This window comes from Erythrolamprus reginae, unplaced genomic scaffold, assembly GCF_031021105.1.
Source record: "Erythrolamprus reginae isolate rEryReg1 unplaced genomic scaffold, rEryReg1.hap1 H_29, whole genome shotgun sequence".
Classification (NCBI taxonomy): domain Eukaryota; kingdom Metazoa; phylum Chordata; class Lepidosauria; order Squamata; family Dipsadidae; genus Erythrolamprus; species Erythrolamprus reginae.
This window is the reverse complement of record NW_027248483.1, coordinates 1-27,068: the sequence shown is the minus strand read 5'-3', so window position 1 is coordinate 27,068 and position 27,068 is coordinate 1. Positions and strand designations below refer to the sequence as shown.

General features: G+C 43.1%; 1 protein-coding gene across 3 annotated transcripts in view; it reads left to right on the top strand.

The window, feature by feature from the left end:
* Positions 1–26,058, top strand: part of LOC139155540 (collagen alpha-6(VI) chain-like) — a 242,177-nt gene extending 216,119 nt beyond the window's left edge. For all 3 annotated transcript variants that reach the window (XM_070730719.1, XM_070730718.1, XM_070730717.1), the window contains 4 exons: positions 6,706–6,768; positions 7,594–7,656; positions 19,492–19,542; positions 25,953–26,058. In XM_070730719.1, coding sequence (XP_070586820.1) covers positions 6,706–6,768; positions 7,594–7,656; positions 19,492–19,542; positions 25,953–26,036 — 261 coding nt within the window. In that variant the 3' untranslated portion in view covers positions 26,037–26,058. The remainder of the gene's footprint in view (positions 1–6,705; positions 6,769–7,593; positions 7,657–19,491; positions 19,543–25,952) is intronic.
* The last annotated feature ends 1,010 nt before the right edge of the window (positions 26,059–27,068 follow it).

The following is a 27,068-nucleotide window of genomic DNA, read 5'->3' as shown; positions in this document are numbered from 1 at the left end:
ATAGAGAGGTGGCATAGAAGTCAAATAAATAAATAAATAAATAAATAAATAAATAAATAAATAAATAAATAAGCAAACAAGCAAACAAATAAATAAACAAATATCTACAGCTAGATCAGAACAAAGAAGCACACATTCTCAAAGATTTCACATTTGCATTTTTAAAATTTATTTATTTATTAGATTTGCATGCTGTCCCTCTCCAAAGACTCGGGGCGGCTCACAGCAACAGAACAATACAAATCCAATAGCTAAAAACAATTTAAAACCCTTAATATAAAAAACAATCATACATCTCATACAAACCATACGTAAAGCAGGAACGGCCCAGGGGAATCAATTTCCCCATGCCTGACAGCAGAGGTGGGTTTTCAGGAGTTTGAGAAAGAAAAGGAGGGCGGGGGCAATCCTAATCTCTGGGGGAAGTTGGTTCCCGAGGGTCAGGGCCACCACAGAGAAGGCTCTTCCCCTGGGTCCCACCAAATGATATTGTTTCATCGATGGGACCCGGAGAAGGCCAACCTGACCGCTGGGATTCATGTGGCAGAAGGCGGTCTCGGAGATATTCTGGTCCGATGCCCTGAAGGGCTTTATAGGTCATAACCAACACTTTGAATTGTGACCGGAAACTGATCGGCAACCAATGCAGACTGCGGAGTGTTGGTGTGACATGGGCATACCTGGGGAAGCCAATGATTGCTCTCGCAGCTGCATTTTGTACGATCTGAAGTTTCCAAACATTCTTCAAAGTTAGCCCCATGTAGAGAGCATTACAGTAGTCGAACCTTGAGGTGATGAGGGCATGAGTGACTGTGAGCAGTGACTCCCGGTCCAGGTAGGGCTGCAACTTGTGCACCAGGCGAACCTGGGCAAACGCCCCCCTCGCCACAGCTGAAAGATGGTTCTCTAATGTAAGCTGTGCATCAAGGAGGACACCCAAGTTGCAGACCTTCTCTGAGGGGGTCAGTAATTCCCCCCCCAGGGTGATGGACGGACAGATGGAATTGTCTTTTGGAGGCAAAACCCACAGCCATTCCATCTTATCAGGGTTGAGTTTGAGTCTGTTGATACCCATCCAGACCCTAACAGCCTCCAGGCACAAGCACATCACTTCCACTGCTTTGTTGACTAGGCATGGGGTGGAGATGTACAGCTGGGTATCATCAGCATACTGATGGTACTTCACCCCATGCCCCTGGATGATCTCGCCCAGCGGTTTCATGTAAATATTAAATAGCAGGGGGGAGATGACTGACGCGTGAGGCACCCCACAAGGGAGGAACCTAGAGGTCGACCTCTGACCACCCACTAACACTGACTGCAACCAACCGGAGAGGTAGGAGGAGAACCACTGAAGAACAGTGACTCCCACTCCCGACCCCTCCAGCCGGCGCAGAAGAATACCATGGTCGATAGTATTGAAAGCCGCTGAGAGGTCAAGAAGCACCAGGACAGAGGATAAACCCCTGTCCCGGGCCCGCCAGAGATCATCCATCAACATGATCAAAGCGGTTTCTGTGCTGTAGCCGGTCCTGAATCCTGACTGTTGGGGGCCTAGATAACCGGCTTCTTCCAAGGACTGCTGGAGAAGGAGCGCCACCATCTTCTCAACAACCTTCCCCATAAAGGGAAGGTTGGAGACTGGACGATATTTGTTGAGAATGGCTGGGTCCAGAGAAAGCTTCTTGAGGAGGAGGCGCACGAAGTGTTGACAATCTCCTGGACCCAGCTCCGTGTCACCTCCCTGCTGGCCGAAACCAGCCAGAAGGGACATGGATCCAGTAAGCAGGTGGTGAAACTCACAGCTCCAATGACCTTGTCCACTTCATCGGGTGTCACCAAATCAAACTCTCCCCAGACAGATGGACAAGTATGGGCCCCAGTCACCTCGACTGAGTCGTTGTCAGTCGACTCTGTTATCCAATTGGAGTCGAGGTCCCCCAGATCCGAGCGACTTTATCACTGGAAAATGTGTTAAAATCCTCAGCACTATTCTGCAAGGGCTCCCCATCTCCCCCCTGGTTTAGAAGGGAGCAGGTCACCTTAAACAGAGTGGCTGGGAGATATTCCGCTGATGCAATCAAGGCAGCATGATACACACATCTTGCCACCTTGAGCATCACTTTGTAAGTCTTAATATGAGCTCTTACAAGTGTTCGATCAGATTCGGACTTACTCTTCCTCCATCGCTTCTCTAGATGTCTCTTCTGGCGTTTCAACTCCCAGAGCTCCTTGGTAAACCAAGGAGCTCTCCGGGGTCTAGTGCCATGGAGAAGTCGCAATGGCGCAATCTGGTCAAGAGCCTCCATTGCAGCCTTGTTCCAGGCTACAGCAAGAGACTCTGCCGAACTATGGACGAGTGTATCTGGAATAACCCCAAGCACCCTCTGAAAGCCCTCTGTGTCCATCAGGCGTCTGGGGCAGAACCACCTAGTTGGTTCCACCTCCCTGTGGGGGAGGATTGGATTCAGGAAGTTAAGCCATAGTAGAAAATGGTCTGACCATGACAAAGGCAACACTTCTAAGCCCCTTAGTCTCATACCATTACCCAATTGCTCAGAGAGGAAAATCATGTCGGGTGCATGCCCCCCCTCATGAGTCGGACCCTGTACTACTTGAGTCACATCCATGGCTGTCATAGTGGCCATGAACTCCTGCATTGGCCCAGAGGTTTCACCGAGTGACAGTAGGTTAAAGTCTCCCAAGACAATAAGTCTTGGGAACCCTACCGCCAGCCTGGCTACCTCCTCGAGCAGCACAGGCAGGGCTGTTGACATGCAGCTGGGAGGCAGGTACGTGAGAAACAAGCCGACCTAAGTCCAACTTCACCAGGAGGGACTCACAACCCGCAATCTCTGGAGCAATGGGTCTACGCAGGCAAAGGCTCTCCCTGGCTATGATAGCCACTCCTCCCCCCATTCCCTGGGGTCGAGGCTGATGCCATACCTGAAACTCGGCTGGGCAAATTTCAGAGAGAGGAACTCCTCCCTCTGGGCCCAGCCAGGTTTCAGTCACACATGCCAGGTTGACCTCCTCATCCAAGATCAAATCCCGGATGAGGAGAGCTTTATTTACCACCAACCTGGCATTAAGTAGCAGCAGCCTGAGCCCAGCACCAGGATTACACTCATCACCAGTACCCTGGGTTGAACTCATAGAGCCGGAACAAGGGATCACTATTAAGCAGCAATCTCTCCTTTTCCTAGAATGACTAGCTCCATGGTTCCCACCATATCTTCCTCTTCCCAGCAGGTCTAGGATATTCTGACCCTCTGCCACCCCAGCGATAGGTGCCCCCTCCTGCCTCTCCAACACCATGTGGGCCAAATATATCATTCATAACATTCCCATTCACCTCATCCACACCGTAATCCCACTCACCCCACCCACCCCAACCATCCCAATACATTCCTTCCATAAACATTACTTCACCAACCCCAATCATCCATCAGTTTAAAAAAACCCAATAATTTAATTAAAATATTAAATTAATAATAATTAAAAACCCACTAATAAAATAAAAATATACAGAATATAGGGAAAAATACAATAAATACAATGAGTAGTACAAGACAGGTTAAGGCTTTTAGTCCATGCTGGCGGCATTCCCAGTCAAATTTCCTGAGATAAGGAGCGAAGCCAGAATTGGCCAGAAACCAAATCCAATTAAGGCATTCCCTAAGTGTTTTTTCTACTATTCAAACACAGACTTACAAGGCTTCATGGTTTCCTCAGACGGATGCCTCTCTGGACAATGAACTTACATGAGTAAAACAGATTGCCAGCCAAGTATTTCTTTAATCCCAAATCTAGGATATCCACCATTACAAACGTTGATTCTCCATGCCCCCTTTCCCATGAGTCTCTCTTTTATATTGCCAGAGGTGGCAAAATGTACATAGAGACATTCAGTGTTTAAATCTACGTCTATAGAGATATTTGTATCTGTCTCTCATTCTTCTAATTCTAGCATCTAAGATTGGCTCCTCTCTGTCCCCATCATCCTCTGACTCATACATTACCATAGCTGGGGATTCTACAGTCTGTGGTGCCCCCCCCCCAGTTTCTGAGCTGGTCGTGGGCTACTCACAACACTATCCCCCATCTCAGGACCCTTCCCCAAGTCCTTCCCATCCAGGATGGGAAGTGCAAATGAAAAGCATGAATCAAATCAGGAGCTTCCACATAATTTGCATCCACCCAGGTGCAATTGTCTGTTCCCTCCCATTTCCATTTGACAAGGTACTGGAACCAGTCTTTGATCCAGTGGGAATCTCGAATGCTGGTGATCTCCAACTTGGGTAGATAATTTTGAACACTGGACACTTGCGAAGCTGGAACAAGAGGTTGGACAATCAGGGCTTACTGCAACAAGCAGGGACCGATGAAACACTGGGTGCACACGGATAGAGTTAGGCAAAATCAAATGATGTCACTGGGTGGATGACCTTTTCCACTGGAAATGGACCCATGAATTGTTGGTCAAGCTTGCAATGTGGTTTCTTTAAGGACAAATACTTGGTGGATAGCCAAACTTGGTCTCCAACTGCCAATGGTGGGGTGTCTTGACATGAGCAGTCTGCAAATCTCTTGTAGTCTTCTTTAGCTTTATTCAGGTACCACTTGACCACCTTGTGGACAGAGTAGAGCTCAGACAAGAAGTCCTTGGTGACAGGAATTGGAGAATCAAGAAGCTTGAGTGGGAAGAATGTGGGATAATAGCTGTAGTTGGCAAAGAATGGAGTGGTCTATTGGGCATAGCCACGACCCAACACCTGTTGGGCAGAGAGAGTTTTGTGCACACGGAAGTTAACCCACCAAGTAGCCACAGTTAACCACTATACCTAATTAAGTCTTAAATGAAACACAGCAGTAGGCTTTCTTGCAAAAAAAATCCTCTTATACAGTTTATAATATGGAGTCTGGTTAACATTTGAACTCCAAGTTCTAGTAACAATATACATTGCTGTATTTATTGCTTCCACCCAAAAATGAAACGGCAACTCTGCGTCTGTTAACATCGAATCTCTGATAGCATTTACAATACCTATTCTTCTTTCAACCATACCATTCTCCAAAGATGAGTAAGGGTTATTCATTCTGTACACAATACCTTTGCGCTTAAACCAATTTTTAAACATATAATTATTGAATTCTCCACCCCCTTCAGTTTGCAATTTTTCAACTTTATAAGCTATCTTGTTGACCCATTGTTTGAATTTTCCAAACACTTCACTTTTATATTTTGACAAAATGCAAAATGTATATCTAATATAATCATCAACAATCACAAACACATATTTAGCATCCCCTTGACTAGCCTTATAAGGTCCTGATAAATCTCCATGAACCAATTCAAATGGCCAGGTTGTTACCCTAGTGCTAAATTTAGGAATGGGAAATTTCTTTACCTTAACCTTTTTACAAACAGATCACTCTAAAAATTTACTGCAGCCTTTAACATTTACATTACAATTCTCGGCCAGTTTCTTTAAGGATCCAAAATTAGCATGACCCATTCCTCTATGCAGATAATGAATACAATCATTATCATGAGGTGGTTTGTTTCTAATACATGTGGCATTCCATGTTACATTCTTTTCTTTCATCACATATAACTTATTTTGCATTTCTCCTTCAGCACATATAACTTTATTTTTCAGGATAGTACATTTGTTTTTATAAAACTGAATTACATATCCATCAGCAGTTAACCTTCCCACACTTAATAAACAAAATTTTACTGAAGATACAAAGATAAAATTTTCAAATGTTGTATCTAAACATGCAACAATCTCCCCCAGCCTATACAATTTATGTATAGTATGTCTGTGTGTATGTCTACTTAATAATGGGGTTTTTAAATGTTTTTTTAATTATTAGATTTGTCATGAATTATTTTATTGCTGTTGTCAATCAATCAATCAATCAATCAATCAATCGATAAATAAATAAATAAATTTAAGATTTTTTAAAAAAATAATTAAATAAATAATTAAATAAACAAACAAACAAACAAACAATGATCCAGATAACTTAACATTAGTTTCTGTTCCATCAGCTAATCTAATATGGTTTATATCTGAAGACTTTAAATCTCCTTGTAAAAAGTCCTTTCTGTTCACAATATGCTTTGAGCAAGCCGAGTCCAAAATCCATGTTGGTTTTTCTTTCAAACTTTTCCCTAACACTAGCAACATTGCATCTTCTTTCCTGATGTCTGCAACACACCCCTTCTTGGTGGTTTGTGGTTTTTTTCTCCTGTATCAGTTCTTTGCAATATGTTTCTTCTTTCCACACCGGAAACATTTTATTGCTGCAACTTGCATATGTCTCCTGCTAATAGCCTCCTTCTCACTAGTCCACAAACTGATCGAACCACAGGGTGTGCAGGTGGTATCTGAAAGAAATGTCTTGGGACCAAGACCAGTGGATTGACAGGTGTCATCTGGACCACATGATGAGTAGTAGGTACTGGCATGGTGCCATCAGAAACAGGAGCCAGCTGCATAACCCAGTGAACATTCCTTTCTACAAAGCATTTTAAAGCTTTAATATTAAAGTTGACATAGGAATTGCCATTCACAATTTGAGAAGGGAACAGAATGGAGAAGATATGAAAGTTCAAGGGATAATCTGCTCACTTTATAGATAAGAGTTTCTATCAACATTAAACATTTGATACAATATTTGTTTTATTTACAGGGACACATTGGAGATGAAGGGCCTAAAGGAAATCAAGGGAAGATTGGGTCCAGAGGAAATAAGGTAGGATTTTCAATTTCTGTTACTGAATGTTTCTATACAAAGTATAAAGTATACCTATGACATAAATCAACCTTTCCTTCCTTGATAGTTTCCAGGTGTGCTGAGACTGATTGATCAAATACCATAAAATTTATGTTATGACTCTCAAATACCAACTAGTGTATATAATGTGCTTAAGCCAAAGAAGTTGGGAATGAGAATCTTAAAGTGATGTTGAATACATCAAATTATGGAAAACCAAAAAAAAAAAATTCTTCAAAATTTATTCCTCCCACCATCCCAAATTTCCAAACATAAAGAAACACTTTGGCATTTAGAGTTTATTTGGTTTAATGCATTGTTAATGCTGAATTCCAGACATAAAGTAAAGGAGCTGTTTTTCTCATCACTGATGGAAAATGAACCAGTTGATTTTTAACTAGTTGGCTAGAAATGCAGAACTTTTGTTCATAAATATAGAGGCAACTATACCATGTGAATCATCAAAAACAATTGAAACAGTAAAACAACATAGCTAGGAATCTTCCAAATGTTATACTTCGTATTCAGATTAAGCTATAAACCAACACTGTTAATGGTGATTATGTGTATTATAAGGGTATTTGTCAATAGTAAAATAAAGCCAGTAGCTTAGGACTTATAAAGTAATAAACCAGTATAACAAAAAAAATATCACCCTAATATCTGATCTTGATTTTATATTTAAAATATTGCCTGTAAATGATTGTAGCATAATATATTACTTTAGAATTATCCATACCTTTATTATGTTTGCCAGTGTTATTTGTTTCTTACATGTAATGACTTACTTATTTTGGAAAATAGGGAGAATCTGGGGAACCTGGAGAGAAAGGTAAAAAAGGTTCCCCTGGCCAGCGTGGAATGAAGGTTTGTTCTTCATTTTCATTATCTTCTTGTAAAATGTATATTTTATTTTATGTACGCTGAGAGCATATGCACCAAGACAAATTCCTTGTGTGTCCAATCACACTTGGCCAATAAAAATTCTATTCTATTCTAAAAAATAAATTGCCAAAGGATCAAAAAGGGATGTAAAATGGCCCATAGAAGTAAACAGAGGCATTCAGCTGTAGACACATTTTCCCATGCAAATACTATACTAGTTGAGCTCAATAACTTTTAAATCTAAAAACGTTTACTCTTAAGTTGTTTGAAAAATCTGCACATCATTTAAAATTTGATTAATTTGGACTTTTACACCATAAAAACCCAAAGATATGAAATCAGGCTCTATGATGAATGGAGCCAATAGACTTCAGGGCAAAAAACCTGAGTTACTAATAATAATAATAATAATAATAATAATAATAATAATTATTATTATTATTATTATTATTATTATTATTATTATTATTATTTATTAGATTTGTATGCCGCCCCTCTCCGAAGACTCGGGGCGGCTCACAACAAGCGATAAAACAATATTGTACAGGCACAAATCTAATATTAAGAAAAAACTAAAAACCCTATCAATTTAAAAAACCAAACAACACATACATACCAAACATAAATTATAATAAGCCTGGGGGAAAGGTGTGTCAAATCCCCCATGCCTGGCGGTATAGATGGGTCTTAAGTAGTTTACGGAAGACAAGGAGGGTGGGAGCAGTTCTAATCTCCGGGGGGAGTTGATTCCAGAGGGCCGGGGCCGCCACAGAGAAGGCTCTTCCCCTGGGGCCCGCCAGACGACATTGTTTAGTCGACGGGACCCGGAGAAGGCCGACTCTGTGGGACCTTATTGGCCGCTGGGATTCGTGCGGTAGTAGGCGGTTCCGGAGGTATTCTGGTCCAATGCCATGTAGGGCTTTAAAGGTCATGACCAACACTTTGAATTGTGACCGGAAACTGATCGGCAGCCAATGCAGGCCACGGAATGTTGTAGAAACGTGGGCGAATCTGGGAAGCCCCACGATGGCTCTCGCGGCTGCGTTCTGCACGATCTGAAGTTTCCGAACACTTTTCAAAGGTAGCCCCATGTAGAGAGCGTTGCAGTAATCGAACCTTGAGGTGATAAGGGCATGAGTGACTGTGAGTAATGACTCCCTGTCCAAATAGGGCCGCAACTGGTGCACCAGGCGAACCTGGGCAAACGCCCTCCTCGCCACAGCCGAAAGATGATGTTCCAATGTCAGCTGTGGGTCGAGGAGGACGCCCAAGTTGCGCACCCTCTCTGAGGGGGTCAGTAGTTCCCCCCCCAGGGTAATGGATGGACAGATGGAATTGTCCTTGGGAGGCAACACCCACAGCCACTCCGTCTTGTCTGGATTGAGTTTGAGTTTGTTGACACCCATTCAGTCCCCAACAGCCTCCAGGCACCGTCACATCACTTCCACTGCTTCGCTGACTGGACATGGGGTGGAGATGTACAACTGGGTATCATCCGCATATTGATGATACCTCACCCCATGCCCTTGGATGATCTCACCCAGCGGTTTCATGTAGATATTAAATAGCAGGGGGGAGAGGACCGACCCCTGAGGCACCCCACAAGGGAGAGACATCCTGGAAACAATGGGAAGAAAGGATTTCCTTTATTTATATGGATTTTGAAAATTCTGTAAACTCATTGTGGATGACAAATGAATTAATTTGAATCCTCTTTTGCTGGAATAAAAGTAGAGTTACATTCAGTGATGGGCTCCTACAGGAACGGTCAAGAACGTAGTTCCAGTAGCAAAATTTGGAGCTCTACCCCAGAGCATCCAATTTGCATTGAAAGATATTGAAACAAAATGCATAAGCCACGCCCACAGTTTGGTAGTAAAAATTTTGGTACCCCATCACTGGTTACATTTGAAAGAGAAATAAGCATAGCTCCCACTTTAGTATTCCAGTTGTGCACTTTCCTACCCCAAGAGGCCTTTCAGGCAAAAACCCATATCCTTTTCACCTCTCGAGTGAATTATTGCAATCTGCTTTACATGTTGCTACCTTTGAAATCTACTCAAAAGATGCAAGTACTCCAGAACATGATGGCATGGACAGTGATGGATACATCACATTATGCTCATGTGTCATTCCTGCTTTGTAATTGGCATGAGCTGTCATTTGACTTTGGAGTGCAAATTTTAGGCGCTCATTATCTCCTTTAAAGGAGATAACTACCATATTTTTCAGAGTATAAGATGCACCTTTTTACCCCCCCCCCAAAACAGGGGGAAAACATGGGTGCATCTTGTACACCGAATATAGTCCTACCCACCCACCTAGCCCCACCCTTTGGCCTCTGCTTCCTAGCAATTTATCTCCTTGCAGCAAAAATGAACAGAGCCGGTTAAACCAAGCAATTCATTATCAGCTTCCCAACTCTCAGCACCTGAGGCTGCAAGGAGGTAAACTGGGAGAGGGAGAGGCAGAATTTTATTTTCTTGTACTATCAGTGGCTGAATCTGGATGCAAGGAGGTGTTTTTTAAAGACTGCTAGACATCTTAACAAAATGAATGAGGAAGCTTTTTAAAATAACTGCTTGATCTGAGTTTAAGAAAACTTTCTGGCATTAATGTACTGCCACAATGTACATTTCTCCAATTCTTTGCTATTTTTATGGGTCAGGTACACATGCACAAAAATACACAGCAAACAGTGTATATCATCTGTGCTGTTTGCTTTTGGTAAATATACTCGGGTGCATCTTATATTATACTCCTGTATGGTATATATCAGGCGTGGGCAATTAATTTTGCCATGGGGCCACATGAGATATTGGGATGGTTTTAGAGGGCTGGACTAACGCTTCATCGGGGAGCGGTCCTGCGGTGCGCCTGCACAGAGGAGGCCTCCCTGGCAGCCCCTCCCTTTGGGAGCGGCTCTTCCTGGCCCACGGTTGCTGCCCCCCCTCTGCTGCTGCCGTTGCTTCTCCTTCTTCCTCTCTTTCCTCCGCTGCTGCCGCTTCCTCCACCTGCCTGCACCCCAACTGCCGTTGCTGCTGCTTCTCTCTTTTTTGGCCACTCGCTCAGCTCTGCCAAAGCATCTCTCTCAGGCTCCTGACGTCACCCACAGTGACCTCATCACCTAGCACTAGTCTTATTGTCAATGTCCTGAGCCTCCCTCGGGCAGAGGAGTTGCGTGGCTGCCTCCGGACCGCTGTTTCCAGGCTCCCACCACAGCCCCGGGGAGGAGAACTTTTTTAAAAAGCAGGACATTTTTCACAGATAGCGGTCACAGACAGCGGGCAGGCCACACGTGGCCCGTGGGCTGCCCGTTGCCCAGGTCTGGTGTATATTATATATAGTATAGGACCATGATGGTGAACCTATGGCACAAGGCACGTGGAGCCATATCAGAGGGCATGCAAGACTTTGCCACGTTTGGGTTCTGGCACACATGTGCACACTGGACAACTGATTTTCATCCTCCCAACACTTCAAGGAAGCTTCCTTGAAGCCTCAGAGGCAAAAAAAATCACCCAATGGACAAACTGTAAGTTTGAAAAAGGCACTTCCAGATTACTATTGTGCTGTTTTTTGCCCTGCGGAGGGTTCAGGGAAGTGTTTTGAAGCCCCAGAAGACAAAAATTTAACATCTACATGAAACCGCTGGGCGAGATCATCCAAGGACATGGGGTGAGGTATCATCAATATGCGGATGATACCCAGCTTTACATCTCCACCCCATGCCCAGTCAATGAAGCGGTGGAAGTGATGTGCCGGTGCCTGGAGGCTGTTGGGGCCTGGATGGGTGTCAACAGACTCAGGCTCAACCCGGATAAGACGGAGTGGCTGTGGGTTTTGCCTCCCAAGGACAACTCCATCTGTCCGTCCATTACCCTGGGGGGGGAATCATTGACCCCCTCAGAGAGGGTCCGCAACTTGGGCGTCCTCCTCGATCCACAGCTCACATTAGAACAACATCTTTCAGCTGTGGCGAGGGGGGCATTTGCCCAGGTTTGCCTGATGCACCAGTTGCGGCCCTATCTGGACCGGGACTCATTGCTCACAGTCACTCATGCCCTCATCACCTCGAGGTTCGACTACTGTAATGCTCTCTACATGGGGCTACCTTTGAAAAGTGTTCGGAAACTTCAGATCGTGCAGAATGCAGCTGCGAGAGCAGTCATGGGCTTACCTAGGTATGCCCATGTTTCACCATCACTCCGCAGTCTGCATTGGCTGCCGATCAATTTCCGGTCACAATTCAAAGTGTTGGTTATGACCTTTAAAGCCCTTCATGGCATCGGACCAGAATATCTCCGAGACCGCCTCCTGCCGCACGAATCCCAGCGACCGATTAGGTCCCACAGAGTTGGCCTTCTCCGGGTCCCATCAACTAAACAATGTCGGTTGGCGGGCCCCAGGGGAAGAGCCTTCTCTGTGGCGGCACCGGCCCTCTGGAACCAACTCCCCCCGGAGATTAGAACTGCCCCTACTCTTCCTGCCTTCCGTAAACTCCTTAAAACCCACCTTTGCCGTCAGGCATGGGGGAACTGAAACATCTCCCCCTGGGCACGTTTAATTTATGCATGGTATGTCTGTGTGTGTGTCTGTTAGCATATGGGGTTTTTTAAATATTTAAATATTTTAAATTTGTCTGATTGCTTATGATTTGTTTCTACATGTTGTGAGCCGCCCCGAGTCTTCGGAGAGGGGCGGCATACAAATCTAAGTAATAATAATTTAAAAAAAAAAACAGCACAATGGACAAACCGGAAGTGTATTTTTCAAACTTCTGGTTTGCCCTTTGTGCTGTTTTTTGCACTCCTGATTTTCAGGAAGCTTCTGCAAACCAGGTGTGTTTTCTTGAACTTCCGGTTTGCCTGTTTGGGCATTTTTTTTAACCTACCAGGCTTCAGAAAGACCTGTGCACATTCACAGGGTCAGCATGGGAGTATGTATGTGCATGCGTGGGGGGGAGGGGTGTGGGCACATGCATGCATGCTAGCATACCCACACACCTTTCTGGCATGTGAACCAAAAAAGGTTTGCCCTCATTGGTATAGGGCAGTGATAGCCAACTTTTTTGAGACTGAGTGCCCAAACCACAACCCAACACCTACATATTTATCTCTGAGTGCCAATAGGGCAAATTACTGTATTTTTCAGACTGTAAGTCATACCAAGATTGCAAAGAGGAAAGTAAGAAAAAACTTTTGTCCTCCCTGTCCCCATAAGAGCACTCTGCAGGCCACTCAAACACTCTGCAGACCCAACGTTTTTCAAAAAGGGTGAAAAACAGGGCCATTTGTGCACAAAATGGGGCACACAGAGGGTTTGGGAGATCTCAGAGTGCTTCTGAGGGCTTGGGTAAGGCACAAACACCCCAGTTTTTGTGAAAACTGGGTGCCATAGGTTCACCATCACAGGGCTAGAGGATGAGCTTAACATCTTCATTGTCCATGTGGCTTAAAGGTAGCCTTGGCTTCTGCTTAGAAAACATACAATTAGCAGCTCTGCAACCTTAAAACACTCCAAGAGTCTCCCTTTCTCTCTCATTTGAGCACAGATAGCCAGTCAGAAGCGGCGGTGGAAACCTCTGCGCCCCATGCCCTACCAATCCCAATGGAATCAGCCACATTGCCAAGCAAGCTGCTGCCCGCTTGGCTTGTGCCCCCCTGGCCACTGCTGACTAACAGCTATAGTGTGGCTGCTGTGGGTGGCTGGCTTGATGTCATGGTCAATTCCATCGGGATTGGCAGAGCGTGGGGTGCAGAGGTTTTGGCCACCACTTCCGACCCAGCTCTCTGTGCTCAAGATAGCCACTGCTGCAGTTTCAGCCTCTGCACCCCTTCTGCTTGGCAGCCTCTCTATGGCTGTGTGGTGACTGAAGCTGCAGCAGTGGCTACCTTGGCGTAGAAAGCCGGATCAGTAGCAGCAGCGGAAAGCTCTGCGCCCCGTGCACTGCCAATCCTGGTTGCTAAGGATGCTAACAACAACAAAGTGGAAGTGCCTTTTTCTGAACGTCCAATTTGTTCATTGGGCAATTTTTTTGCCTCTGGAGCTTCAGGGAAGATTCCTTGAAGGGTCCAGAGGACAAAAGGCCTTTTTCAAGGCCAAAAATCAGCTGGCCAGCACGCATGCACACTGGAGCTGAAACCTGGCAAAGTGTTGAGTGCCCTCCGATATGGCTCCACATGCCACCTGTGGCATGCCTGCCATAGGTTCACCATCATGGGTATAGGGCCTAGCTATATCAAAGGGTAATCTATCTCCAATAGTTTTTCTGTGCCAGGTGAGATAAAAAAGAATGGAAAATCTCCTCAATCCAGTCATCTATTGTGACCTAGGTAATGCATTCTCTCTGTTGCAGTGGCTGCCCTCTGAAACAACCTAATCTCCAAATATTCATATAATTTCCATTCAACAGCTGTTCTCTTTTTCTTTTTTTCCTTTTTACATACATACAAACAAAAAGTATATTTTCTCTGAACAGAGTATAGGTTGGGTCAAAAAAATTATATAGTTTATAACATCCCCAAACACAATTTATATGTTTCCATTTCTGCCCTTATATTATTTCTCTCCATTTTTAATTTTATTTTCCTCCTACTTCTTTTCTAACATTTAAACAATATCACCATTTATCCTTACCAGAAACCTTTCTTATTCACTTCTAAAGTCAAAACCCTTTAATTTAAAAACAATCCTTTCCATCCTTAATTCCTAGTTTCTCATTATAATTTATTATTTTATCAGCTGAACCAACCTATCATTTCTCATTTACCATTTTATCAATAAAATATTTTATTTACTTTAAAAGTCAGTTGTTATAATATAATAATATTCCATGTACTCTTCGGCACCTGTTCCATTTAATTTCATAAATAATAAATCTTTTAAAGCTTTAATTTTTTTCCATTTTATAAACAATAATCCATATAATACATTCACAAATATTAATCTAGATACGAATCACTTATGCCTATAAATATTTCTTTTGCTAATTTCATTTATTAAAATCATAAATATTGATATTCCAACAGTTTTGAGTATATAACACCTTTTTCTTTCCTCCTTTCCATTTTCTTCATCATATGATTTATTCAAATGTTACAGTTATTAGTCATTATATAATTCACCTATATACATCATATTTCCTATCCTTCATTCCTTTAATTATTCCTTTAACTGTTTTCCTTTGCTCTCCCTTTCACTCCACCTCTTAAAATTTTTCTCTCATCCTCACATTCTCTTCTCTTTCTTTTTTCTTTTTCTGTTTTATAATTGTTCTATATTTTCTTCTGTTTCTTTTCTCTAATATTTAAGTCTCTTCCTCACTTAGTTTGCCCTAAGATCCTATCTGATTCCTTCTCTTTTTTTCCTTTTCCTTTTTTTGTTTCCCCACTGTTAATTCCAGTGGAGTCATTTGTTTCTTTTATACCTAGTCTTTTCCTCTTTTCTTTTCTTCTATGTTTCTTTCCATCCTCTCCATTTTTATCACTGTTAACCCCAGTGTAATTATTAACATTCTCTTTTCTTCCTTTCATTTGCTTCCTTTTCTTAGTTACTTCCCCCCCCCCCAACTTTTTTCTTTCTTAGGTTACTACTACTCCCAACATCAAAATCATTTTTTTTTCTTCAGTGTTAAGTTCTTGTTTCTATTTCATGGTTTCTTTATCCACTTGGGTATGCTTTAGCATACTTTCTGGTTCATCAAACATGAATACTCCACATGTCATTTTAATTTATTTCAGTTCATTCAAAGGAGCTGGTGAGAAACTAGTGGCTGGGAAAAAGGAGAAAAGTGGAAAGGACCATTTTATTTGCAGTTTGAATTCAAACAGACCATTCACAGAGCTGGGGAGAGGAACTACTGGCTGAGAAATAGGATAAAGGAGAGGAAATGCCATTTCCCTTTCAGTTTCAGTTCACAGAGGATGAGGTAGGGACTCTGAGACTGAGTAAATGAGAAAGGTACTGTAAAAGCCAAAAATAGTAATAACATATTCAGGGGTAGTGCGCTTGAGACTGTGATTCTATTTTATTTCAAAATTACTGGCTTAGTTCAGTGTTATACTTGTTTTATAGCTGTGTAAAATTTAAAAATTTTAATTACAGGGGTTGTTGGTTTTCTTGATAAATACTTGTTTTTCAATAAATTGTTAATATGTCTGGCTTGGTGCAGTGTAGCCTCCACTTCTTCAGTACCTCCCCCCTGAGGAGAAGGGCTATGTGGACAACTGTTGGTTCAGAAAGAGTACGTGCAGTGGAGACATAGCAATTTTGGTCTCTCTGTATCTAATACCTATAATGTTAGTGCGGAATTAAATAGGGAGGTTGTTGTGGATATTAGCGAGGCCCCTCAGGAAGAGAATCAAGAGATGTTCCAAGGGGAAGTTGTTGTAAGTGAGGTACATAGTGTTACCAAACCATCAGGTCCAGTTAATGGAAATAAAAAGAGGGTGCACTTTCTTGTGGGTGACTCAACTGTTAGAGGTGTTGATTTGGGACTGAGTAAGGATGTGATGAAGCTGATGAGGTGTCTCCCAGGGGCCACTGCCAGCAGGGACAGGAGGCGGATTACAAATATTGTGAAGGCTGTGAGTAAAGTTAATAATGTTGATGTGGTGGTGCATCTTGGCACAAATGATTTGTCCCAGAGAAATGTTAATCTAGTAAAGAGAGATTTCCAATGTCTTAGCATGGAGCTGGGCAGAATAACTGATTCAATGACTTTCTCAGAAGTGTTACTGGTTTGTGGTCAGGAGGATAAAACAACTTATATCACAGAGTTTAATGTGTGGTTAAGGTAGTGGTGTAAAGCTGAAAGTTTTGGCTCTGTTAGTCACGATGTTAGTAGCTGGTCTAATAGGGAGTTCTTTAACAGGGATGGTTTGCAGAGGTACCCAGGTGCTTGATGAGGAGTTCAGAACTTTTTTGGATGGGCATTTAAACTAGCAAAAGGGGACAGAGATGTAACCAATGTGGATGATTTTTGTCCCCGACCAATGAGGAAAAATCAGTTTGTTGAAGTTTATGAAAAAGCAGCTGTAAATGAAATAGATGTAGTTGTTGAGGATAAAGGGCAAACAAATAATGAAAATAATGTTCTTTGGGTAATGTTAACAAATGCTTGAAGCTTGAGCAACATGCTCTGTGAGTTAATGGCCATAATATTTAGAGATAATTTGGATCTGGTTGCCATAACTGAGACATGGTTTAAGGATTCCAATTACTAGAAAATATCCATACCAGGATATTCATTGTCTAGGAAGGCTAGAGTAGTGAGAAGGGGAGGTGGAGTAGTCATTTATTTTAAGGAAAGTCTAAAAGCAACACTAATTCAAAATACATGTAAAGAGCTGGAGACTCTCTGGGTTTGATTGCAAATTAAAGAGGGTTCTGTCATTAGATTTGGGGTGGTCTATAGGCCTCCAGGGCAATCTGAGGATTATGACAACAAGATGGTGGATGAAATTACCCAAATTGCAGTAAAGGAAGATATTGTGGTTATGGGTGACTTCAACATGCCAGACGTTGACTGGAGTATCCCTAGTGCCCTTACATGCAAAAGTAAGAATATAGTAAAGGCTCTTACAGGAGCAGCTCTGGCCCTCCCCTCTAGAGGGGAGAATATATTCTAGATTTAGTTTTTATGAATGGGAATCAGGTTTCAGAGGTTAAGGTGGGAGAAAACCTAGATTGCAATGACCGCCTATGTTTTTAGTTTGATGTACACTTTCCTTTGTTCTTCCTTCAATATCCCAAATTTTTAAAGTTATTTCCAATCTTCTTACACAACTATTTCCTTTCGGATTTCTTCTTACAAGACTTTAATTATCTCCCTCTCGGCTCTGGGCTGGTGTTTAAACTTCCACTAGATTCATCTATCTCCATTGTTTTCTCCATGTCAGTTAGCTGCTGTTTCGTTGTCGGGATAACTTTTAAAGTTCTTTTTAAAAAAAAAAATTTCTATTTATGTTCATCAATCATTCACCCAGTATCAATACTCCACCCAAATCACCGCTCCTGCAAAAGCTTATTTCAGTTGTCCCAGCTTTATGAGGGCTGACATGATCACTGCCTCTGCCACTAGATCAAAGAGTTTTCCTCAGACCTCCAAGGTACCTGCCTGTCCCTCTTGGTCTTTTGAGGTGCCCCTACTTCTCCATCCCTACAGGACAGATTCAGTCCAAAAACCACCTACCCACCCCGACAGCGGTTTGTCAGCCTGGAATTTCATGAGACTTATGAGAGTCCATTATTTCCAGACTGTCTCACTGCAATGCTTCCAGTTTTAGAACAGCTGTTCTAAAAGTCATGAAAAATATGACTTTACTCCGAGGTCAGGGGTTAGTATGGAATGCTAAACTTTTATTAGATTTTGGTGGTTTGGCATATGTGTTTCACTCTTCTGGATGCATATGTTCCTTTTCATTGTTCTCTTCTTCTCTGTTTATATTGTAAGCCTCTCAAAAATTTGGTGGATGGTTTCAAAATACATAAAGCAAATAATCTCTCAAACAATCCATCTAAAACCAGAATTATTTTTACTTGGTATTAACAGACATCATTAAAAAGAAGATAAATACTTAATTCTTCATTTAATAATGGCAGCAAGAATGATATATGCCCAAATGTGAAAGAAAGAAACGATTCCTACAACTTTAAATTTTATAAAGTTTTGGAATGTGCAGAAATGACAAAATTGACTATGCAACTTAATGACAAAGATGAGTCGGATTTCTATACAGCCTGGGAAAGATTATATTAATAGCTCAAAGAGAGGAAATATTTAAGTAACATAAAATAAAATTACCATTAAATTCATCACTCACAAATGCAAACAGAAATTGAATTAAATTAAATAATTTATCAATTATACATATTACTAAAATGACAAATCCAATTTAGAGAGATAGAACATAACCATTACAGTATAGCAATACTAAGTTGCATAGTAACGAAAGTCAGTGGATAGATGACAGATGTTGAAGAAAAGCAGTAATGCATAATCATAAAGGATTACTTGGGAAAATATATACGATAAAATATGTGCTAAGATAAAGAAAGGTATAGGTAGTTTTGTTTTCCTTTACAGTTGTTTCAATAATGTTAATTTGTTTATTATTTTTACTTTTTAAAATACTTTGAAGTATGCAGTAAATAAAATCTAGACTGTACAATTTGGGTGGGGTGGACAATATAGCCTACGTGATAAATCATTGAAGTATATATGAAATTAATTTGTTAATGGAAAAAGCATGTACTAATTTATATACTTGAAACAAATTATAGTCTGGTGTATAATTAATATAAATATAATTACTTTAATGCTAATATAATGCTAATATCTGTATATACTACTATTAATTTAATTTTCTTTGATTTTCTTCTGTACTTACTATTGTGTTTTCTTTTTTAAAAGTGGAAAATTAATAAAAATATTTTTAATTTTTTTTAAAAAAATTGGTGGATGGTTTCAAATTTAATAAATAAATAAAAGCTTACTGCTATTTAATCTGAATTGTACCAAATATTTGAAAAATGTCAGGATATTATTTTCATGCCATGATCATTTTAACATATAACGACAGCAACTCTATTTCATTTACTTAAATTACAAGTTTTGCTGATCCTGCAGAAATGGAAGCTGCATTAACACACAGTGTAGAAAAAGATAACTTGTTCTCAATAACTTTGACTTATTTTTTGAAGAAAAGCTATTAATAAGATGTACTACAAACAATAGCATAATTCTGGGCACTGCACATTAAAAGTTATAAATGCAATGATTTGAGGAAAATATAAAGTGTTTATCTGTTCTAGGGAGAAGAAGGAACCGTTGGTTTTGGCAATATAGGAAGAAAGGGAAGAAAGGTAATCATATCAAATTAACTGTAAATTTGGGCTTGAGTTCTTTTGAGAACATAATACAATTCACAATTTACACAAATAAAATTGTATTATATAAAATATGTACAAATACATACAATAGGATAAAGTGTGCAAACACTGACTGTAGTATACATGGTTTTTATGATATTATAGATTTTATTGTATTATTAATTTTATCCCTATAATTTTTTACTGTTGTATTTATGACTACTGTTATCTGCTCTGAGTCCTCTTTAGGGTGAGTGGCGTATAAATATAAACAAACAAATAAATAAATAATACTTCCCTGAGATGGAATGCGGTGGAGGCAGAATAACACATGGACACCACAATGAGTTTTATGGGTCACTTTATTGATTTATTGCCTTCTTTGCTGTCATGAATAGACCTGCAGAGGTGAAACAAAATGGGGCAGAAACCCTGTCAATAACATTTCAAAGCAACTATGGGCGAAGCTCCTTGCTGAGCAAGGGGAGGTGTCCCTGACCCTTCCCTTGCCCTTGGCCATGCACCACGGCTTGTGGGAAGGCTCGCCCCTAGTTCCCCTCAGAGCACCTGGCACGTAAGCCCCAAGGGCATCCCTCCTCCATTGTTCAGGCCAAATCTGCCCAGAGCTTCTGACAAGGGGCCACCCATCACCTTCCAAAGGGTACCCTAAAGGAGATCATGCAGTTGCTCCTAACAGCCCTTTCCACCCCTTCCTGCGACAGCAGTGGGTCAAATCTCTATTTAGGCCCCTTGATTCCTTCTCTATACTAGCCTTTACAGGTGCCTCTGTAGGTCTGCCAGAAATATGTTGTTGCCCTTGAGCGTTAAATGGTCCCTATATAGGCCATTGTCCCTGTATAGGCCATTGTCCCTGTATAGGCCATTGTCTTCCTGTGATATACAAATATCAACATGTTGTATGACATAAAGCCCAATCTCAAATACCATCTTCCCCACTGCTTTGTTCACCCTTTTCCTGGCTTTATTCACCCCCTTGGGATCCCCAGCATATTGCCATGCCATCCAAGGAATCATGTTCGACCACATCAACTGTGTGTCAGGCCATCACCCTTTAATGACCCAAAGGTTTTTAAATACCACAGAAAGGCCATGCCTTTCATCGCACCGAGGTCATTGCCACCAAGGTGTAATACCAGTCATTTCAGTACAACATTGACAGCCTCGCTGCCAAATAGCAATGGGAGAAGCCCATCCCATCTCATGCCTCTCCATCTGAGCTACTGCACCCTGACCAACTGGCTCAGCTTCAGCAGAGTTCCAAAGCCATCTCTCTTTCCGGCTCAGAACACCATGCTGTGACTGCAGATCAACACCCAGGACTTCTCTGCCACAAGGCCATCTAAGAAAAGCAGAACAAAGCAGTGTTAACCCAAGTTGAAATATATATTCGGGGGCATGAATATAAGCCTTGAATACTGCAGACCTCCATTTGCCAATCAATTTTATCTGCTCTGCACTTAGCCCCACCGCCGCCATGGTGTCGGCCACCCCAATCCTGAAAGAATGTGTGCCATGCCTCCATGAGTCCAGGCCCTTCTCGGCCACTGCCCAGAATTGATACCATGTCAGGGGGTGCCATCCCTGTAGCTAAACAAGTAACCCGGGCCTGTTCCCCTCAGTGTCTACTATGCCTCCAAGGCCGACATTGGGCATACCTCAGGACTGGAAGCGCAGGGCAATCTAATTAATGCCCCCTGCCCTGCTGGTACATCTTAGACCTTCTGACCCAGAGCAGCATACCTTTGCTGCCGAGTGTGAGGTCCCCGACCCCAAAAGCTCACCGGGAGCTATTGGCTCTCAACACTGCCAGCACCTCACTGATCTGAAATGTCCCCAAAAATAAAGTCATGGCCAGTGCGTGAAACAATCCCAGCTCATAGGCAGAATTGCACACCTCAGCCCATTGCCCACAGATGCCAATGAGCTGTGGGATAGACGAGGGCCTCCTGGTGTCATCTCTGGTCTGTCTCTCCCTAATCCAGCCCTCCAATATCTTCCTGACTCTAAAATCTGTGGAGTTATCCCTGAATTTCCAAGACTTGGCAATGAATGCTAAACCCGCTAGCTTACCTCTTATAGTGTACGCTGATAAACCATCTCATCTGCCAACTACACAAAACTCGAGCATGTGGTCCACTGGGATGTGCCAAAGCTGTTGATACCCCCTCTGCTGGTGGAAAGCTCAAAATTCCCTACCTTCTCTCTGATACGCCATCCTGGTGCTTACCATCACTGAGCTCTCCAAGCTTCCACAGGCACTGGAGGACCACCTCTACTTGTTTGCTCACCTCTGGAGCCAGCAATTGGAACCTGGCCAACTGTTCATGTGACAGCACATCACCCATATCATTCTCAATGCCAGGTACATGGCGTGCCAAAATTAACATGTTGAGTTCCAAGCACCTGCTCACAAAGTAATGGACCAAGCACATGACCCTGGATGAAGCTCCTGGATGACAAAGTATTAATTACATTTATTATCGCACCAGAAGGGCACCATCCTGTTTGCAAATTCTGTTCATCACCACTACTATCGGAAAAAACTCCAAGAATGCCAGATCCCTACAGATATCAGCCCGCACCCACCTAGCAGGCCACCGGGAATAGCACCACCCCAAAACTGATTGCCCCCACTGCATCTGACTTCACCCGAAGCTCCGCCTTCAGTAAGCATTCCTGCCGCCAAAATGCCACACCATTGTAGTGGGATAGAAAGGTGAACCAAGTTGTTAAGTCCTCTCTAACTCCTGATGACAGGTTCACTTTGTGGTGTGGCACACTTTATTGCTGAATACAGCCGCCTCACAAAGGTCTGACCCAGTGCAACCACCCTACAGGCAAAGTTAAGCAATCCAACTAACTCCTGTATCTGTCTCAATGTCACCCTCTTAGCCTGTAGGACCCCTTTGACCTAGTGATGCAGCCTTACCAGCTTCTCCTCTGGGAGCCTACATGTCTGTTCCACTGAGTTGAGTGCGATGCCCAGAAACATAATCCTGGTGGAGGGGCCCTCCATCTTTTCATGTGCTAGTGAGACCCAAGGTCCGAACACAGCACTTAAAGGTGCCCATCCCTTCTTAAACAGCTCACTCTTGGCCAGGCCAGCCATGAAAAAGTAATCCAAATAGTGTGTTATAGAGGGCGACCCAGTATTGCATTTGTGCACCCATTCCAGAAATGAGCTAAACTGCTCAAGTAAAGAGCAAGATATGGAGCACTCCATTGGAAGTGCCCGATCTATGTAGAAGCCCTCTTCAAAACTGAAACCTAGCAGGTCAAAGTCATTCTGGTGCACCAGCAAAAGCTGGAAAGTGGACTTGATGTCACATTTGCCCATCAGCTCGCCCCTACCACAGGCTCGCACCATCCGCACGGTGGAGTCAAAAGAAGTGTACTTAACTGACATAACTCCTCTGGTATGAAATCATTGACTGACTCCCCGGGGGGAAAGGACAAGTGATGGATAAGCCTGAATTCACTCTCTGCCCTCTTGGGCACCAAACCTGAGGGTGACACTTAGAGTCTTGAGGGGCAGGGTTTTAAATGGCCCCACCACAACCCTGCCCTCGGCAACCTCCTTTCTAATTTTCTTCCTCACCATTTTCTTCATGCCATTCACCGACTTCAAATTACGTGACATGAAGGGCGCCCTGGCACCCTTGTATGGAATCCTAAAACCTTGCACAAAACCTTTAAGCAAATCCATAGTGCATTCCCATGGTCTGTATCCATGTAGTTTGGCCTCCAGTCTGTTCAGCTTAATGGGACTGAGGCCCCTTACCATGAAACTGGCCCTGTTGTTGTCATGGGCCACCATCCATGTCTCTCCCTGCCCCATTCCCCTGGCCCCTGTTACAGGTGGCCTTGGAATGTCCCATGCCACACCAAGCACACCCATGGCGATATCTACATTGAGGTCTTGAGCAAGAACCTTTCACCCCAAACTCATAGCACAGCAGGGGTGGCCTGCATGATGGAATTTCTTGGTGGCAAGAGGTGCCTACTGGCAGAAAGCTGGCAACCACTTACCTTAGATAATTGAGTATCCTGGAGCCAAAGGTTCTGGATCCTGTGATCTCAAGGGAGTGACTTGACAGTCTCACATACATTCTAAAGGACTCATCATACTGAAGCCAAGCTGTCCCCACCCCACCCCGAACTCATTATAGGCCTGCAGTATGATGTCCTAGTACTTTATTAGTGCATGAGTTTTGTGCACATCCTTTTGTGTTGCCACCGCATGATAAATCATAAATGAATAGAACCATGTTGTTATACACTTCTCTATCTTAGGCTGCTTAGCGTGGTCCACCTGCCTTTTCCTCATCTTTATCTTTCCTGACCAGCTCCCTATTCATCAGGGGAAAAATGTCTACATATTTTCCCTTCCAAATATTCTCCCTCATTGCCAGGAGCAAATGAAAACTTAACAGGACACCCAAGGGATTGCCTCTGGACTAACTTCTACAAAGAGGTCCCTCACTGCCGGCACCCCAGGAGGGACCCTGGCCAACCCGCCGGTCCCTCCTTGTGGGGTGGATGGGTGGGCAGTTGCGGCAGTTCCATTGCCATGGGAATTTCCCCTGCCGTCTCAGCCTGGTGTGCCCCTGGGCAGTGCCCCAGACTTGAGCCCACAGTACAATGGGAGTGATACCAAGCACCACCTGGCCCCACTCCCCCTGCGACTCGCAGTGCGTGCACGCCCCACAGTGTGAGCAGGCTGGCCATGTCTGCAGCCCGTCCCACTACTGTGGCGGCCTAGGGCACTCACCCCAGGTCAATGCTGTCTCTCCCAAGCTGTTGTGGGGTTGCTGGGCGCCAGTTCATTATGGCATGGCAATGGTGACCAACATGGCACCTCCCTTACTCTCTTCCTGACTGGGGTCCATGGCCTTCAGCTCCACCAACCTGGCCTCAAGGGTGGTTGGGATCATGGAACTCGTGGCCCCCAGGTCTGCCTCCATTGCATCCAACCAAGCTAAGAGAGCAGACAAAAGCTGGGTGGGTACCGAGACATCCTGCCCCATCCCCTCTTTTCCCCTAGCCCCTTGTCCTTCCTTTCTTGCTGGTAGACCAGCCTTATGGGAGACGGCCTTCGACCATTACCCGGGCACCCCCAGTGCTGCTTCCTCCCAGGCCCTGTGTGGGACCCTCCTATGCCCCATGTGCTTGACCTTTGTTCCATCCCAGTGGCTACCCATACTGGCTGTTCCTTTCTAGCCCTTTTGGCTCCTGGGTACCTGCTTCCCACTACTGGCCCACTTTCACCAGTCCCTGGCTCCCTACCCAAGGTCCCCAGCCACCGCCCTCCTCCCAGTCTTCCCTGTAGTTGCCCACAGTTCCCCTGGCTACCACTGTCCACTGGGCCCTTCTTGACTCCCTGCTTCCTGGCCTCCTACAAGCCATTGCTTCTGGCCGCCCTCTGACCACCTCACGACTCCCTTTCTCACTCCAAACCTTTTCCCCTGCCCTGCTGCACAGCCATAGCTACTTGCCCAGCATGCTTCCTGGTCTTCAGCTCAGCTGGGTGCCACATGGCCTCCACGAGCTCTCTGGCTGAGCTGCTGTGTCTGCAGTGACCCTCGGTAATGCAGGAAAAAAGGAGGTGGCAGCGTGGAGGGAGGCTTTATAAAGCAGCCCCCAATTCTGCCCTGTTGCTGGTTGCACATGCACAGCCAACACGATGCATTCTGGGGTGATCTCGCAACCGCTCGTGAGATTGTCCTCAGCTCCCAAAGATGGCCACCCCCATGTGTTGCAGTCCCATCACAACTGCCTCTGGTGGAGATTCTGCCAATGTATGTTAAGCACCTAAACTGACTTTGATTGATTGATTCTATGACATCAGGTCATGGGGGAGGGTCTTGGGAGTGATGAGCAAAGAATATCAGGAGTACATGCTAGGTGTCCCTCAAGGTGTGAGGGTCATCCCAGTGACACATTTAAAACAAGCAGGCACCTATATTGGGCAATAGGCTGTTTTGGCCCTGTTCAGTGAACAAGTAGTGGTGGCAGGAGGTTCTGCTCATCCACTTGGGGTGCTTTTGCGCATGTGCAGAAGCATTACACATGCAGAAACCACTAGTTATGTGTTTTAGAATCCACTACTGGCAATAGCCAGAAATGCTGCAGGTGGATGATCATTTTAATGACAATGGCAAAGACATCAATTCATATTGTGTGGAAGAAGTTACTAATAAACCAAATACATAACATCCCACTTATTTAGCCCATTAACATTTTAGCTCCTGATTAATTTGGTTCTAGTTAATATTTATTTCCCTAAAATTTTCAATTTTGCTAAATTAACTGTTTCCTTAAGTAAATGAATGTTCTGTTACTTCTAGAAAGTAATTGTAGGATATTGTATGTTTTCATTATAGGGTATAGAAGGATTCTCTGGAGACTTTGGAGACCAGGCAAGTATTTTTGGCAATGGTTTGTTCTCCAAGCTTGTTTCAATTTAGTTTCTGAACTTTCTAAACTTCATCAGCAGGATTTTCTTGTCCTATTCTCCTTCATTTATAAATGTCTTGTGCAAGACTATACATAAAATTTATGGTTTTACGTACACAAATTTCTTAAGCAATTGCTATAGCAATGGCATGACACCAACTCATGTGAAATTTCCAATGGTGACTTTCAGCAATGTTCAGCTTTTATGTTACTTCTCCACACCCCATTTTTATGGCTCTCAAATGACTATACACTCTTCAGTTTTAAAAACATTCAGTAAACTTTGGGAACATCTGTGCCTTGCAAGGCATAAGGTAAAAGTACAATTGTTGCAGTTTTTCTGTTTGGTGGTTCTTTGTGTAAATGTTAAAAATCAACTATTCCACAGAAGGATAAAAAACAGAAAATCATAAAATGTATTTCATCATATTGCTTTGCAAGCTATATGATTTATATACTTGCATTCCTTTTTTCCATTTGTTTTTTTAAAGCCAAGCCAAACCTATTAAAAGGAAGATAGAAAAGCTATTCAAATCAAAACAGAAGAAATTCCCTATCCACTCTAGATGAGTACAGGTCAACTGGCCAAATGTTTACATCCAAGGGTTTTGAAGAAGCTGGCAGATGTAATTTCAGCGTCACATAATATAATTTTTCAAAGCTGGTATAGCACAGGGAAAATACCAGAGGCCTGGAAAATAGTTTACCTAGTTCCAATCTAGACAAGGGGGGTAGGGGGAATGAATCCAGAAAATTATAGGCTAATTAGCTTGACATCAATATCTGGACAATCCTGGAAAAAGTAAGTGAAGGATTTGTGAGCATCTAGCAACAAACAAACTAACTAACAAGATGATTACTAAAAGCCAGCATGGATTTGTTAAAAACAGATCATGCCTTTTCTGTTCGGGTCTGTGAGACCCGAAATCAAGGTTTGAGACCCTGTAAAAAATTTTCCCTGCATATCTGAAACTTGAAATTTCATGACTTTTCATCATTTCAGGGGTTCTCTCTATGAGAATTTTTTTGGGGGGGTGGGAGGT